Here is a 15,360-nt window from a genome sequence, read left to right on the forward strand (position 1 = left end):
GGTCACGGGGAGTGTCAAATATCTAACAGTCACATCGAGTAACAATATATATTAGTTTTGGCTGTTGACATGGCATATACTTGTTTTTATAAGCTTTCAATTAATTAATGTCTTATTCTCATAAATTCTCTAATTTGTGGGCACTTAGTTATCTCGATGACAATATATTCTAGTGATATGAAGCCGTGACAAATACTCTTACAAATATCTGCTACCCCGCTAGATACGTCTGTTCGATAACGATAGCCCACCTATCGTTCGACCACAAATATCTGCGACTAACTATTTATTAGAAAATTTGCAAATTTTTATAAACGCACAAAATGGAGCCTTATGATGTCGTAGTAAACCAGCCCGTCGTCATAGATAACGTAAGTAGAAAGTAGCACATAGATCGTAGAACCTACTGTGCCGTACTTCAAGTTTCCCTGCGATTTACCAACGAACAGTGACATCACCTACTGCCCGTCCCTTTGTCAGTAAGCTTTTTCAAGCCGTATTCAGGTGGTGGCAACCATGACTAATGCAGGAACATGCATATTTGGGCAAACACTTAATTTGGCTATATTCAAACAGTTACAATTTTGATTACATCTTCGTCGTTATCCTTTGACTCCACCAATTGCCTGCGTGTTTTCACACAGTAGTTTGTGTGTATGTGTCGGCTGCTTCATCGCACGAAGGACGTGGCGTTGTATTTGCTGTTGCGTCCCACCATTTGGTAACCCTTGCCCAAAGACATTTTTGTGCCATATTCAATGGGATACAACAGTGGCTTACTCTCCTGATGCCAGGAGATTGGCATGTCCAACAAATCAGTCTTGACAGCGCGTCTTCCCTCACACGTGAAGCCCTTTGGTCGTAGCAATTTGTCATAGGGATCCCGGTACTGGTCTCTGTACTTCTGACACTCCAAGTAGAACGTGTCCACCCTATATAGATCCTGATAGTTAACAAAAGACAGCTTGGGTGTTTTGATAACGAGTCCAAAAAGCGATTCGCGTGTTTTCTGGCAACTTTGCGACACATTCCACATGTCCACTTCGGGCACTCGCAAAGACATGGCGATTTCGTAAAAAAATAAAGAAAAAACTTGAAATTTGTAGATGACTGTAAACGTTTGACCTCAGAAGTGACTAAATTTAATAAGCATATTTATGTTTCCAGGGCTCCGGTGTTATCAAAGCCGGCTTTGCTGGTGAGCACATTCCAAAATGCAGGTTTCCCAATTAGTAAGTACAAAAGTCTGAGCAATAGTAAAGCGAAAACCTCATTGATTGTGTATGTCTTCTGTAGCATTGGCAGGCCAAAGCATATTCGGGTAATGGCTGGTGCCCTGGAGGGCGACGTATTTGTTGGTCCCAAGGCGGAGGAGCACCGCGGTCTGCTGAGCATTCGGTATCCCATGGAGCACGGCATTGTGACGGACTGGAACGATATGGAGCGAATATGGAGTTACATTTATAGCAAAGTAAGCAACCATTAGAGTCTGTCGCTGGTGCACACCAAGCTAATCCATTCACGTTTAGGAACAACTAGCCACCTTCACGGAAGACCATCCGGTACTGCTCACAGAGGCTCCACTGAATCCACGCCGCAATCGTGAAAAGACTGCCGAGTTCTTCTTTGAGAGCATCAATGCACCTGCGCTGTTTGTGTCAATGCAGGCGGTCCTCAGTCTGTACGCCACTGGACGGGTTACCGGCGTGGTGCTGGACTCTGGTGACGGTGTGACGCATGCGGTTCCTATCTATGAGGGATTCGCCATGCCTCACAGTATTATGCGAGTGGACATTGCCGGTCGCGATGTGACGCGGTACCTGAAGACACTCATCCGCCGGGAGGGCTTCAACTTCCGATCGACCGCCGAGTTTGAGATTGTGCGTTCGATCAAGGAGAAGGTCTGCTACTTGGCCACCAATCCGCAGAAGGAGGAAACTGTCGAGACGGAAAAGTTTGCCTACAAACTGCCCGACGGCAAGACCTTTGAGATCGGACCGGCACGCTTCCGCGCGCCAGAGGTGCTCTTCCGTCCGGACCTGCTGGGCGAAGAGTGCGAGGGCATACACGACGTTCTGATGTACTCCATTGAAAAGTCGGATATGGATCTCAGGAAAATGCTCTACCAGAACATTGTGCTCTCGGGTGGTTCAACTCTATTCAAGGGATTCGGCGATCGGCTTCTGTCCGAGCTGAGAAAGCATTCAGCCAAGGATCTGAAAATTAGGGTAACTAAGCAAAATGTACACCCAAATTGACTGATACTGACACACCTTTCCTTTCCGTAGATTGCCGCCCCACAAGAGCGACTGTACTCCACATGGATGGGCGGCTCGATTCTGGCATCGCTGGATACCTTCAAGAAAATGTGGATATCGAAGCGGGAATACGAGGAAGAGGGCCATCGGGCCGTGCATAGAAAGACTTTTTAGTGTGTTTATTGACTTAAACGCTGTGTGTGAAAGGCTTATTAAAATCTATATCAAACCCATGCGTCAGCTAACATCAAGTAAACGTAACTCGTACCCCGTACTCCCCCCAGAGATTCGAAGCAAACCATTTTTCTGTGTGTATGTATGTCTTACGCATAACAGGGCGCAAAGTATTTAAAATGCTATTTATTGAAACTGCTTCTCAGCCTAGAAAATAAAGTACTAAAATTTATAAAAGAAAGAAAAAGCTGTCCATTACCGATTGGACCGTCAGAGCGCTGGATAATGGCTCACTATAAAATAAATCAATAAAATTCCATTTTCCCGCGCTGAGCTCCTGCAATTAGTCATGTCTCCAGGCCAAGTCGAGGCGGAAACGCTCTCTCTACCGCTCACAGTGGCTTCGCTCTTAGCTGGGAATCATTTCAGTTGGCTTTCAGTTGTTTAATCGTTTGGTTGTGTCGCCAGCCGTCGCCACGACAACGACGCTTCAGGTTTCCACAATTGTTTTTGCCAATTAGAGAGAAGACAATGAAACCCGCCCGAACAGCTTGAATTGGATATTTTTTGAGCTTTTTTGTGGATTTGTATTTGGTTGCAAGCGACTCGAAAGTGCAACGTTGTGTGACCGAAGAGCATCCAAAAGCAAATTGAAAGCGAAGTCAAGTACAAAGCAGAATGGCTCAGATTGTGGCTGGGGATGAGCGGGTTAACGAGGTAAGTCTACAAATATTTTACACACTTACGCATAGAGCTCGCACTGGCCTTGATCTTCCACATATTCTTGTTCATAAATAATTTATTAATTTGTGTGAGCCACCGCCACACTAAGACCACTTCCCTTTTTCCCGCCCAGTAATTGTCATTCCATTCTGCTGTTGCTGTAGTTGTTGTCTTTGTTCCGACTGTTTCCATTCGTGCTGCAATTAAATATGATATGTGCGCGACTCGTTTGCCTCATGCACCTTAAACTCCAAACTGTCTGACTGACATACTGTGCGAAAAATGTTTCCAACTTCCGTCTGCTGTTAGTTTTCATATTGATTTTCTAATTTAAACACCAATGATAGATGTTATCCTTATTTGTAGTATAGAGTACACATTTTTCCTTTGCAGAAACCAGTTAAAAATGCCTGGCAGGTAAACTAACTTTGTTTGTGAGTTTTGAGTTCCAAGAAAAGTCATCCTTGCTCCCAATGTTGTGCCCCTGTTGGTTAATTGGTCCGAGTATTTGATGTTGTTTGTTATCAGCGCACAAGACTCGCCAGAAAATGGCACAGATAACGTCTAACTATTGCATCGATCTGCCAGAATCAGTCGTCAGTCAGCACTTGGTCCGACAAAATGGTATCGTTCTTTGACAATGTATCTATCCTCCATGTTCCACATTTACTAATTTATACATTCACAGATCTACTTATAGTAAACTCTCTATAATTGCAGATGAAAGCCATGGATGCCAATCGGTATGCGACGAAGAAGACGATCGCCCAGGGCATGCTGGATATAGCACTGCTCACGGCCAATGCCTCCCAGTTGAAGTACATCCTGCAGGTGGGGGAGCAGCATCAGTTTTACAAGCTGATGCTCATCCTCATCAGTCTGTCGATCGTGATGCAGGTGAGTTGTGCTTGTCATGCTTGGCATGGGGTAGTAACGGCCTCGTTCTTCACATGTCCCCAGATACTGTCGGGTGTGCTGAGCCTGTCGCTGAGTTTGTTGCGCGACTGCCGACTCCACCAGCCAGAGTTTCACCAATCGGCCAATGTTATCAATCACATTCGCACTGCCTTTGCCTTTTTCACAACGATGCTAAATCTCTTTATCTCGGCATTTGATAGTCGTCTGCCCCCGCCACAAGGCGACCTTCTGAATAATGTGAACTAGAGGGGGCCGCGTACATATCCGTGGATTCATTTGCTTGATTTTAACCGTCTCAATATCCATTTTGACAGCTATTGGTTGGAATTCTGTTTGTGGCCATCGGCAGTCTCAACATTAACCGGCAGAAAGATCAGACAGCGGCGATCATCCTCAACGATATTATCCTCGTGGTGATATTCGTGATATCCGTTCTGAATGTCATAATTTCGGGCTTTGGCATTGAGTACTCGTCGCAGCCGCTCAGACTCCTCGAACAGCATGCAAAGACACCCTAGAATTAAGAGAAAATATCCAACGATTTAGTATGTAAGGCTAACCATGTACCCTTTAAGATTTATAAGCAATTAAATAAATGTATTGACAGACATAAACCTCTATATGCAGGTGGCGGCTGGAGTGTTGCTAATCATTCAATCCCTCATCAGCATCCACAACGCGAAGGATCGTTCCATTGGGTTCACCATCAACTATTTCGTTGATGCCTTTATATTCTTGTCCGTGTTCTGTGACGTTATGAAGATGAATTTCGGCCTGGACCCGGCGATTCCACTCCTGCAAAACAAAGACAATGTTGAGATGTTAATACCATAATAATACTTTAAATCTGTGTAGGCTTAGGCATCAAATGAACATACTTGGCACATTATAAAAACAACAATTTTTTAACTTTCAATTTGAGATCCGTATATTTTACAAAACAAGACTAATCGGCATATTAAGCATTATTCGTGTAATATTAAGTGATTTCTTTAATCATTTTCGATGTCGCGCTTAGATTCTGGAGATGGGTGAGCATAAGAATTTCAACAAATTGTTCCATCACTAGTTTACACGTACTTCAGGGATGACACCATACAATTTTATAATTATTATTTTTGTAGAAATTTCGATTCAATTCACTAATAGATCTGTTGGTCAGTGCTGAGAGTCCTAGCAAGCTTAACTAGCTAAGCGAGCATCAAAATCTTATAAATAGTCAGCTTGAAAACGGGAATTTTAAAATAATTAAGGGAAATAGGGTATACAAATGCCCACTGATCACTGATTCACAAGCAACAAGCGGGCAAATACGGCCACATAGCATTCCCACTTATGTTTCGTTTATGGTTTTTAGCTGTTGACCGTTTTAGCATTAACCTAATTCTGTAAAAAATCCAGTAAGAAAAAGTCGGAACAGCTTGTCGATCTTGTGCAGAATTTATTTCTCAAAAGGTCAAAAATATAATTTCAGGGCTAAATATCCTAACTAGCTAAAACTATTTAACAGAATATCAATATCCAGGAAATGATTTAGGGTGCGGTATTTTTAGAAAGGGAACGGTATATTTCGGTATATTTCTGGGGGTCAGACGGTATATTTGTCTGATAATTCCGCTGTCACACCTCGCACTTTTCTTAAACATTAAGTCCAAAAATAATACGTATGCGCCGTGAATCATAGCCGATAGAAGCAACCAGGCCAGCCAGCCCCTCGTCCAGCGTAAAGCGTACAGCGTACAGAAATATAGTGTACATACAAATATATAAAAAGTTATTCGCGTAAATATTACACGTACGCTCGTCGTGGCCAACCCCTGGATATCCCATCTGTGCGCGAGACGAGACGAGACCCGCATATTATTTTAGTTTAGTTACTAATTGTTATTTCTGTGTAAAAAAATGTTCAGTTTTCTGAAGCGCGAGCAGAAGAACCAGGAGGTGGTGGAGAATGTGATTGGCGAGCTGAAAAAGATATACCGGAGCAAGCTGCTGCCCCTGGAGGAGCACTATCAGTTCCATGACTTTCACTCGCCCAAGCTGGAGGATCCGGACTTCGATGCCAAGCCCATGATACTGCTGGTGGGGCAGTACTCGACGGGCAAGACGACCTTCATTCGATACCTGCTGGAGCGGGACTTTCCTGGCATTCGGATTGGTCCAGAGCCCACCACAGATCGCTTCATTGCCGTGATGTACGATGACAAGGAGGGTGTCATACCCGGCAATGCTCTGGTGGTGGATCCCAAGAAACAGTTCCGTCCACTGTCCAAGTACGGCAATGCGTTCCTAAATCGTTTCCAGTGCTCCAGCGTCGCGTCGCCGGTGCTGAATGCCATCTCCATTGTGGACACGCCCGGCATCTTGTCCGGCGAGAAGCAGCGTATCGATCGTGGCTACGACTTCACGGGGGTGCTGGAGTGGTTCGCGGAGCGCGTCGACCGCATCATCCTGCTCTTCGATGCCCACAAGCTGGACATCTCGGACGAGTTCCGGCGCTCGATCGAGGCACTCAAGGGCCACGACGACAAGATTCGCATCATCCTCAACAAGGCGGATATGATTGATCACCAGCAGCTGATGCGCGTGTATGGAGCTCTCATGTGGTCCCTGGGCAAGGTGCTGCAGACGCCGGAGGTGGCCCGCGTCTACATTGGCTCCTTCTGGGACCAGCCGCTGCGCTTCGACTCCAACCGAAGGCTGTTCGAGGACGAGGAACAGGATCTCTTCCGCGATCTGCAATCACTGCCCCGCAATGCCGCCCTGCGCAAGCTGAACGATCTGATCAAGAGGGCGCGCCTGGCCAAGGTGCACGCCTTCATCATTGCCGAACTGCGCAAGGACATGCCCTCGGTGTTTGGCAAGGACAGCAAGAAGAAGGATCTGATCAAGAACCTGGGCCAGGTCTACGATCGCATTCAGCGCGAGCACTCGATATCGCCCGGCGACTTCCCGGACATCAAGAAAATGCAGGATGTCCTGCAGCATCAGGACTTTACCAAGTTCCATTCACTGAAACCCCATCTGCTGGACATTGTCGACAACATGCTGGCCAAGGACATAGCGCGACTCATGGAAATGATACCACAGGAGGAGATGACGCTCGTCAACGAGCCCATCGTTAAGGGTAAGTGTCCAAGTCACTCATTTCTCCCGATTCCCGGGCTCCCGATAATTTGCTGTTCGAGCAAAGTGCACATTGAGCTCATTTAGCCTCCACTTTTATCACATTCGTCACGCTGTAATTATCGCACTCTCTGCCGCTGCTGGTGGATTCCCGGTTATTTGTGTGGATACATTCGCATGTTTCATAGAAAATATGTAAATGTCGTGAGATTTTCCAAGAGAATTTCACTGGTGTTTCTTTTCCCTTCCCATAAGCAACAGATTGCGCGTGCGCGAATGTTGCAGACAGCAAAGAAATACTCCGAGTTAACCCAGTTAGCAAATAGCAAGCCAAATTGCAATGGAAAACAAGTTTTGTTGGCAAAGATACAAAGATACTTTAGAGCGAGAGAAACACTGTGAGTTAGAGCTAGAGTTGAGGAAAGCCTTGCCCAAAAATGGGCACTTGAAAACTCACTTTCATGGTTCATCTTGCGGATGAGTTTTCCCTGGCCCACATCCACATCTTCCGCAGCTTCCTATTTCTATTTTGCGCGGTTATGCAATGCCTAGCATACGTATCTCTATATATATAATTTTTTTATTCATATACGAATAAATGTCTGTGTGTCGACTATATAAACAAAGCGATAAGCTCTGCTGCTGCCCCACAAAAACTGATAAGCGCCATAGACTTCTAGCTCTGCCCTCGCGTTTCGTCTGACATTCACGCACTTTTTTTGTGCTGTGCAAAATTAAATAGAACGAAGAGCGACCTGTCCCCACCCAGTTCGGGTGGAAGCTAAAAGTGCACAGAGACACGTACTCTTACCCACATCATATCTTGCTTAAATATTGTAAAATGATAAGCAATTATTTGATGACTTGAAACTAGGCGAATACTGCCAGACATACAGATGGGGCGTGGCAGTCGTAGAATGCGTCCAATAATTATCAAAACAGTCGGTGCTTTCGTCATTTCCTTCCCTCTGGTACCTTTTTTATTGATAACAGAGTCAACGTACACCAACTGACTGGCTGCCACATGATGTAAGCATTGGAAAATATCGATGGATAGTGCTCTCTCTCTGTGTGTTAGCGCAAGGCTGTTGGGTGTTTGGTTGTTCGTTCTAATTGGGCTCCGGACTCTGGGCATGACTCATACGAAAACTAGGCGTACAGTTTTGAGCATGATAAATATTTTACACTCGGTTGAATCAGATCTGATGGCAGCAGCAACAACAGCCAGACGCATCCAGGCAACCGTGACGCCTATGACCACGCATTCCCCCATTCCCACTCCGACTAAAACTCGAACTAAAACGCCCAGCAAAAGCACAAACAAATAAGCGAAAGAAAGAGAGCAAAGAGAGTGGGGGAAAATATAGTTTTAATCAAAAGCTAGACGCCTTGGCCTGCGCGTACTTAATTCTATTATAATCGTACACACATGAGCAATCTAATATTTTATTGAAAGGTAATTCCGTTTGAAGTAAGCGAGCTGCCGAGCGATCGGTTTACTTTCGACCTGTGAACTTTAGTGTGTGAGTGTTTGTGTGTGTGTGTGTGGCTGCCAACAGTTCAGGCGTAGAGTTCAAGGCCTAATTACACTTTCCGGAGAGCACCTGTTTGTGTTCACCCCATAAATGCGTTAGTGAGGCCAGTAGGCCAGTCGGAAAAGTGGTTGGTTTTTCAAACCTTATCGCGTTGCCAGGCACTGTTATAGATACACACAAATGTACATATACTATATGCATGTTTAAACAGTCTTCTGTTAGATAAAAATCAATGTTAGGCCAAGTCAGCATGCCATCATCGGTTTCTCTCTCGCTTATCAGTTGCCGGGTTCTAGCAACCTTACAAAAATGGGGAAAAAAACACTTTGCAGTCGACGACTGCTCTAATTTTCGTTTATCTGTTAAGTAAATACGAGTATGCCATCCAATTAAGTAATATTTATGATACAGTAGCCACTCGCAGGCGGTAACACTTGAGGAATATTCTGAGAATTTTTGGGGCAGAGTGCAAAATGTATAAGGCTACCTCAATGTTTCCTTTTGTTAGGTTTCAGTACTTTTATATGCAACAGAAGGTCGCTAATTAATAGCTGAAAACGGGCAAAAAGCCATTAAAGTGGAAACAAATTTTTATATAGTCATCTAGCATCGTTGAATATTGCCTGCCTTTTAGGAGTATGATAGTGTCTGCTGCATAAGTCGCCTGCGTCAAGCTGCTCAAACAAAACCCCCAGTCCCAGATCGAGGCATCCGATCCCCACACCCAGAGACCCGCTCCCAGTTTAAGCTCCCGGTAAGCCGAACCGGTTAGTGCCAGATATGTAGGTACATTCTTGAATTGTATGTATGTATGTACTTATGTATGTAAAAATGTACTTTTGATGGCGTTGGCAACCTGAGGCCGCGTATCAATTGGCCACTCACCGAAGCTGACTTGGGGCGTGTGGCATTAAGTGGATCATCCTCTGTACTGTCTAATCCACATAGAGGCAAAAGATAGAAAGAAACCGAGACGGGGGCGCTTGCATAGCAAACGAACTACAACTAAGTGCAGGAAGAAAGCATTTACCCGTGAGTTATTCCACAATAATCTGGCTATTGTCTGTGGCGAAACCGATCTACAAGTGTGTCTGCTGGGGCTGCTGCTGATCTTTTCAGTTTGACTGCGTCTGAGGCCACTTGAGTGACGATTTAATTCAACTATTAGCGCATTTCTCATGACCTTGGTACTATGGAATGTATGCAAAATGCCAAAAGAAAGTCCAAAAATGATCAACTGATGTCATGGGATCATTATTTCTGATTTCTGGCTGCGAATTTGAATGTGTCATGGCCACTCACTCCATCGAAATTAGTTAATGTTGCTCCCCACACAAACACACTCGCCAGCACTTACTCACATGGCACTCGAGAGTGAATGAACTCCTTGTTTATTATTACACCCAGAGAATAAGAGAAGGCGCTGCAGTCGCCCCTCTTGCCGCAAAAGGGAACAAGAATGCGTTGATAAAGCGAATCACGATCAAGCAGCAGCACGAAATCAAAGTCAAGAACGCGTGAACTCTAATTTATTTCTAAATAAATGTCTCGTATCGTGTGTACTCTTTGTCTCTCTCTTCTCTCTCTCCCTCTTTCTCTTGTTCGATTTTCTGTGCATTTCCGTTACTTTGTTTTTGGGATAATTGACGCGGGCACAAGTATTTCAATTACACAGCAAACAAGAAAGAGCAAAGAGCAAAGAGAGAGAGTGATAAAAGACAGTGTTTGACGATAGTTCATGTACCGCACACAAAACTGATCCAAGTACTAATGTGGATCAGGGGTTCGCCTTTCATTTGAGTCATCCAACCAAACCCAACCCAACCACCTGCTTACACCTCTGCCTATGAGTGGGTTGGGGGGAGGCATCACATGTTTAGCAATATGTCGCTAAATAGTTTATACACACACACACACAGACACACACATACAGCAACACGATCTTTTGCAGAAATAAGCTGTTCGCTTTGCTTTTCGTTCCTTTATCTTCGTTTTCGCCATTGGCACACTAATTTTTGTGAGTTTTTGAGTTGATTTTTTTGCCATGTCCAAGTCCGATAATGTCTGTGTATACGCCCTGCTTTGTCACCCACTGTTTGCCGCACCCGGGCTGATCATTGCGGAGATCTTCCACTCTGAAAAAACCCTTTGAAAATGTGTTCCCTGCTCTGTCAACGTTCTTTCTCTCTTTCTTGCATACCCAAGTGGACTCAGACGAGGATTTCGATCTGGCTGACGAGCCCGATAATGTCCTGAGCCCCAGCTCACAGAGAGCACTATTTGCGGATCGCTTTGATCGCTGGCTGCAGAACCTGCGCCAGCAGCAGCAGCGGTTATTCAGCAGTTGTACTAGTAGGGTGGGCCATGTCGAGAACGATAAAGAGATCGAGCCAGCAGCCGAGCCAGAGACAGAACCATTGCCTGAGAAGGAGCCAATTGCAGACCCTGAGACAGGTTCAGAGCAGGAGACAGAACCAGAGCCAGGGCCTGATGCAGATCCAGAGACAAAGTCTGAGGCAGAGGCAGGGACAGACATGGATGTAAGCACACACACACACACCTAGTTATATGTAGGCAGAGTGGCCTTCTCAATTCTCTAGTGTCTGCCAACAAGACGCCGCAAATAAATTGAGCAAAAGATCAAAAGTGGCAACTTCAAATAATGCAATGAAATGCACCGCATGCACCGCGTGCAATCTCAATTGGTCAGCTGAATGTAGCAGCATTCAGGGGCAATTGTTTGCCATTTGCTGTTAATGTAGGTAGGCAAAGTACGTTCTTAAGTCGGTCAGCCTGAACTCAATTGGAGCCGAAATGATCTCGAAGGTTTTTAATTGCTTCAAATTGAATGTAACGAGTACTATGTGCACGGCGACGCACCGATCTGCTTAGACTACTTGCTTTAATTAGTGCAAATTTATGTGGCGAGTCTACCCAACCCACCCTCTAGGCTTAGCTGGAACCTAAACTGAACTGAACTAAACATTTCTTTGGATTTGCAGGTGGTGCCTTCGAGGGCGTCATCGACGATCATGTCTCACCATTCGGCTACATGAAGGGCGAGGGCATTGATGCCGGCTACGGAGAACATGAATGGATTTGCAACAAGGATAAAACACGCACAGACACCATCTTCAACGGCCTCAGTCCGGTCGATGGCAAGATATCCGGTGCAAGTAAGTAGACGCTCGGGCAATGCTTACGAACAATTCCTAATATATTTCCTTATTTATTTTACAGCTGCCAAGCAGGAGCTAATCAAATCGAAACTGCCCAACTCGGTGCTTAGTAAAATCTGGAAATTGTCCGATGTCGATGGTGATGGCTTCCTCGACTCGGAGGAATTTGCGCTGGCTTTGCACTTAATCAATGTCAAGCTGGAAGGCTGTGAGATACCCACAGTATTGCCGGAACACTTAGTACCACCGTCGAAGCGTTATGCCTAAACACATACACTGTAATATAAAACACACACACACAAACACAAATCAATCGAAGACGGCGGCCGGCTGGCCAACTCCCACGATGCACTATGTTCGATTCTGCCTTTTTATATGTACTATACTCGTACTCGTACTGCGCCAACTGCTGGGTATTAAAACACACACGAAACACACACAAATGTCAATGCAAGCATTGCAATAGAAACAAAACAAAAATGTATATCAAAATCATAGATTCACAGAATTTACACGAATGCAATGGCCCACATCACATGCATATTTTTGAGCAATCGACTGTCATGTGAAATGTGGAATGTAGCAAAAGGATCAGATCGGACTGGATCAGATCAGTATAGTGGATTTATACAAGAAAAGAATGTGTGTATACCATGTCGTTGTTGACATAAGGAAAATATATAACAAAGTTGAAGAATTGTTCAATGCCAATAAAAAGGAACGCATGAAGTTAACGTTTAATCAATATTTAGGTTTAGTGTCGATTGTGCAGCAGCTTGGAATGTTTTCTAATTTTGCAACTGAACCACTTTTGATATACAGAAATGAAACATACATAAATATTTTATATAGATATATACAATTCTAGAATGTGGGCCCAATTATTTGCAATCTAATTTATGTTTTTGGAAATGCTCCCCCACTCATCTCCGCTTCGCGGGGAATAAAAAATGTTGTGCAATTAAAAATATTTGTTTATTACATTTAATTATTTAGTAAATTAAATTGATTTAATTTAGTAAATTCTTGAATACATATTATTAAATGTTAACTTAAAACTGATTTGATAAATGGAAAAACAAAAAAACCTTAAATAAAACGAACATTTTTGATAAATTCGATATTGTGAAATTGGGGGAATTCTTCATGATCAAACATTTACTCAAGGCAGAGCTAACATATTTATTTATGGTTCTTTGATTTGGCTTCTGGAGTATCTTTAAAATTGTGGATGCCATAGAATTTTATCCTATTTTTGTACAATTTTGGAATAGTTTTTACCATAGGCTTTGAGATGTCCCAACTGGCTGTTTTGATGCTTATCACGTATCATTTGCGCTTTGATACTCTAAATAAAACAAGCATTAGCTTTGATCGTTTCGAATTAACTTTTACTATACCTACTGCAACTGTGATATTTCGAATTCAAATATCTTGATCTAGAGAATACAGATATATCGTCACACAGTCAACGATTGCATTTGATTGTCATCGATAGTTATAGCTACTTGCTAATTAATCGGCGAACATTTGACAAGATAAGCTTTTGCCTCTTTGGATTCCATTTGAAAATTCTTCATCTAGAAAATTACCTGTGATGGCGACCTACGAGGAAGTCAAAGATGTTCCCAATCAACCAGACAAGTATCTGTTTGATGTGCGCAACAAGTCCGAGTTGGAGGAGACCGGCGTGCTGCCGGCGAGCATAAATATACCTCGTGAGTAGTTAGTTATAAAGATTAGTAGGGGGCTTAATGGGCACACCTTTATTTTATAGTGCCCGAGCTGGAGAATGCCTTAAATTTGCCCGATGATGCATTCACAAAGACCTACGGTCGCCAGAAGCCGGCAATTGATGCGGTCATGATTTTTTCCTGCAAGGCAGGAGGACGCGCTGCACGGGCTAGCAACCTGGCCCGCACCCTGGGCTTTACCAAGTAAGTTTCAACAAGTGCACATCTTACACAGTCTTACATTAATTTCTAATCATTTGCAGTGCCAAAGCGTATGCCGGTTCCTGGACGGAATGGCAGGAAAAGGAAGGAGCTCAATAAATATGAATACAATTTATTAATTTACAATTTCTATAAACAGGCAAAAAACCTTAAATAATCACAACCTTTGTATGCGTCATTGAATTGTTTGCATTTCCCCCCAACTTGGACCCATTTTAACTTTGACCTTCAGCGGCACACTCAGCTTCCCTTTGCCAACGTTCTCCATGGTCAGACGGAGAAGTTTGGCAATTTTCTTGGCCTTGGCTTCGGGTACCTCATAGATCAGTTCATCGTGAATGTGTAGAACCAATTTGATGGAATTCTCCTCCACACCGAGCTTATCCCAGTAACGACCGACGTTCTTCTCCATGTCCAGCATTGCCTTCTTGGCAATGTCCGCCGCTGATCCTTGGATGGTTGTATTTATGGCCTGTCGTTCGGCTTGCTCTGCATGGGGGATAAACAGAAAAGTTTTGTTATAATTTCACTTAACTTGCATCAGTACAAATTCACGCATACTTATTAGATTTTGTTCGCCACTTTTGATGTGGTCGAGGTGACGCCTTCGACCCGTTATGGTCTCCACAAAGCCCTCTGCTCGGGCGAACCTCAGCACTTTGTCCGTGTATGCTCTGATGTCTGGATGGGCCTGGTGGAACTGCTCACATGTCAGTTGCGCCTCCGACTCTGTGCATTGCAGAGCATCGGCCAAGCTCCGCATGCCCATGCCATAAACAATTCCATAGCAAATCTGCTTGGTGCCGCTGCGCATTTTTTCGGTGACTTCTGCCTCCGATATTTTGTTCCAGTGGGCAGCAATGGCCGTAAATAGATCCTGCGGTGAGTTCATCACCGAAACCAGAGCTTTGTCCTCCGATAAATGTGCCAAAATGCGCATCTCCAACTGACAGTAGTCCGCGGATAGCAGGCAGCGCTTCTCGTCAATGCACTTGAACACTGATCGAGGGGAAATAAGCACCACTTCCGATCCCATTCGAATGTCAAAATCCTTGGCCACATTCTGCAGATTTGGCTCACTCATGGATATGCGTCCCGTGGCTGTGTAAGTTATGCTGTGGCCATGGATTCGATTTGCGACGCAGCATTTAATCAGCGGCTGCATGCACTTGTCTATTTGCATGCTCAACTTTCGATGATCGAGTATTAGCTCGGATATGGGCGAGCCCAGCTTCTCCAGAACTTGACGAGAAGTGCTCACGCGACCGGTTGGCTTCTTGTGAAGTCCCAGCACGTTGGCAACGGCCTGCGTGGAGCCCAAATTGAAGTACGAGCCATGCATGGCATAGATCTTCTTTTCCACCTTCTTCAAACTGTCCAGCATGTATTTCACCAGCCTGGTCATGCGTTGCTGCTTGGCCGGAAAGCCGTAGCATTCCATTTTGCAGAGTACAAGTTGAATGGGCATTTCCACGTCTGCGAGAGGACACAA

At 44.4% G+C, this 15,360-nt stretch overlaps 6 protein-coding genes across 16 annotated transcripts in view; 4 read left to right on the forward strand and 2 right to left on the reverse strand.

Moving 5' to 3' along the window:
* The window catches only part of LOC117898301 (DNA polymerase theta), a 30,686-nt gene that overhangs the window by 9,458 nt on the left and 5,868 nt on the right, over positions 1 to 15,360 (reverse strand). For 2 of the 3 annotated variants that reach the window (XM_034807572.1, XM_034807571.1), the window contains 2 exons: positions 14,430 to 15,344; positions 13,965 to 14,357 (listed from right to left, as the gene is read on the reverse strand). In XM_034807572.1, the coding sequence (XP_034663463.1) occupies positions 14,044 to 14,357; positions 14,430 to 15,344 (1,229 nt within the window). In that variant the 3' untranslated portion in view covers positions 13,965 to 14,043. Of the gene's footprint in view, positions 1 to 9,536; positions 9,551 to 13,964; positions 14,358 to 14,429; positions 15,345 to 15,360 lie in introns of those variants that run through there. The other variant, XM_034807573.1, reaches the window with a different exon arrangement.
* On the forward strand, positions 324 to 2,503 carry LOC117898309 (actin-related protein 1). The gene is made up of 5 exons (XM_034807584.1): positions 324 to 371; positions 1,168 to 1,232; positions 1,297 to 1,471; positions 1,530 to 2,228; positions 2,289 to 2,503. The coding sequence occupies exons 1-5, from the start codon at positions 324 to 326 to the stop codon at positions 2,430 to 2,432; spliced, it is 1,131 nt and encodes a 376-aa protein (XP_034663475.1). The 3' UTR covers positions 2,433 to 2,503.
* LOC117898311 lies at positions 546 to 1,163 on the reverse strand. The gene has a single exon (XM_034807595.1). The coding sequence runs from the start codon at positions 1,061 to 1,063 to the stop codon at positions 671 to 673; it is 393 nt and encodes a 130-aa protein (XP_034663486.1). The 5' UTR covers positions 1,064 to 1,163; the 3' UTR covers positions 546 to 670.
* LOC117898310 (ninjurin-2) lies at positions 2,784 to 4,944 on the forward strand. 9 transcript variants are annotated; one of them, XM_034807585.1, is made up of 4 exons: positions 2,784 to 3,149; positions 3,549 to 3,572; positions 3,876 to 4,052; positions 4,701 to 4,944. In XM_034807585.1, the coding sequence occupies exons 1-4, from the start codon at positions 3,111 to 3,113 to the stop codon at positions 4,905 to 4,907; spliced, it is 447 nt and encodes a 148-aa protein (XP_034663476.1). In that variant the 5' UTR covers positions 2,784 to 3,110; the 3' UTR covers positions 4,908 to 4,944. The 9 variants fall into 9 exon arrangements, with proteins under 9 accessions (XP_034663476.1, XP_034663478.1, XP_034663479.1 ...); XM_034807587.1 differs by lacking the exon at positions 4,701 to 4,944 and adding an exon at positions 4,388 to 4,679; XM_034807588.1 differs by lacking the exon at positions 4,701 to 4,944 and adding an exon at positions 4,116 to 4,529.
* LOC117898304 (EH domain-containing protein 1) lies at positions 5,064 to 12,630 on the forward strand. Its single transcript, XM_034807579.1, has 4 exons — positions 5,064 to 5,104; positions 5,984 to 7,200; positions 11,737 to 11,910; positions 11,975 to 12,630. Exons 1-4 carry the CDS (start codon positions 5,079 to 5,081, stop codon positions 12,178 to 12,180), a joined length of 1,623 nt encoding a protein of 540 aa, XP_034663470.1. The 5' UTR covers positions 5,064 to 5,078; the 3' UTR covers positions 12,181 to 12,630.
* Positions 13,424 to 14,046, forward strand: LOC117898312 (rhodanese domain-containing protein CG4456). The gene is made up of 3 exons (XM_034807596.1): positions 13,424 to 13,631; positions 13,691 to 13,850; positions 13,910 to 14,046. Exons 1-3 carry the CDS (start codon positions 13,511 to 13,513, stop codon positions 13,965 to 13,967), a joined length of 339 nt encoding a protein of 112 aa, XP_034663487.1. The 5' UTR covers positions 13,424 to 13,510; the 3' UTR covers positions 13,968 to 14,046.

Source organism: Drosophila subobscura, chromosome O, assembly GCF_008121235.1.
Source record: "Drosophila subobscura isolate 14011-0131.10 chromosome O, UCBerk_Dsub_1.0, whole genome shotgun sequence".
In the NCBI taxonomy this organism is placed as follows: domain Eukaryota; kingdom Metazoa; phylum Arthropoda; class Insecta; order Diptera; family Drosophilidae; genus Drosophila; species Drosophila subobscura.

Bases quoted from the DNA above. Each gene is read 5' to 3' on its own strand.
- LOC117898311 (XM_034807595.1), bottom strand. From the start codon at position 1,063: ATGTCTTTGCGAGTGCCCGAAGTGGACATGTGGAATGTGTCGCAAAGT.
- LOC117898309 (XM_034807584.1), top strand. From the start codon at position 324: ATGGAGCCTTATGATGTCGTAGTAAACCAGCCCGTCGTCATAGATAAC. The intron at 1,472-1,529 runs GTAAGCAACCAT...ATTCACGTTTAG, and splicing joins GGAGTTACATTTATAGCAAA to GAACAACTAGCCACCTTCAC. The intron at 2,229-2,288 runs GTAACTAAGCAA...TCCTTTCCGTAG, and splicing joins CCAAGGATCTGAAAATTAGG to ATTGCCGCCCCACAAGAGCG.
- LOC117898310 (XM_034807585.1), top strand. From the start codon at position 3,111: ATGGCTCAGATTGTGGCTGGGGATGAGCGGGTTAACGAG. The intron at 3,150-3,548 runs GTAAGTCTACAA...TTTCCTTTGCAG, and splicing joins GGGATGAGCGGGTTAACGAG to AAACCAGTTAAAAATGCCTG. The intron at 4,053-4,700 runs GTGAGTTGTGCT...CTCTATATGCAG, and splicing joins GTCTGTCGATCGTGATGCAG to GTGGCGGCTGGAGTGTTGCT.
- LOC117898304 (XM_034807579.1), top strand. From the start codon at position 5,079: ATGTCGCGCTTAGATTCTGGAGATGG. The intron at 5,105-5,983 runs GTGAGCATAAGA...AAAAATGTTCAG, and splicing joins CGCTTAGATTCTGGAGATGG to TTTTCTGAAGCGCGAGCAGA. The intron at 11,911-11,974 runs GTAAGTAGACGC...TTTATTTTACAG, and splicing joins TGGCAAGATATCCGGTGCAA to CTGCCAAGCAGGAGCTAATC.
- LOC117898312 (XM_034807596.1), top strand. From the start codon at position 13,511: ATGGCGACCTACGAGGAAGTCAAAGATGTTCCCAATCAACCAGACAAG. The intron at 13,632-13,690 runs GTGAGTAGTTAG...TTTATTTTATAG, and splicing joins GGCGAGCATAAATATACCTC to TGCCCGAGCTGGAGAATGCC. The intron at 13,851-13,909 runs GTAAGTTTCAAC...AATCATTTGCAG, and splicing joins CGCACCCTGGGCTTTACCAA to TGCCAAAGCGTATGCCGGTT.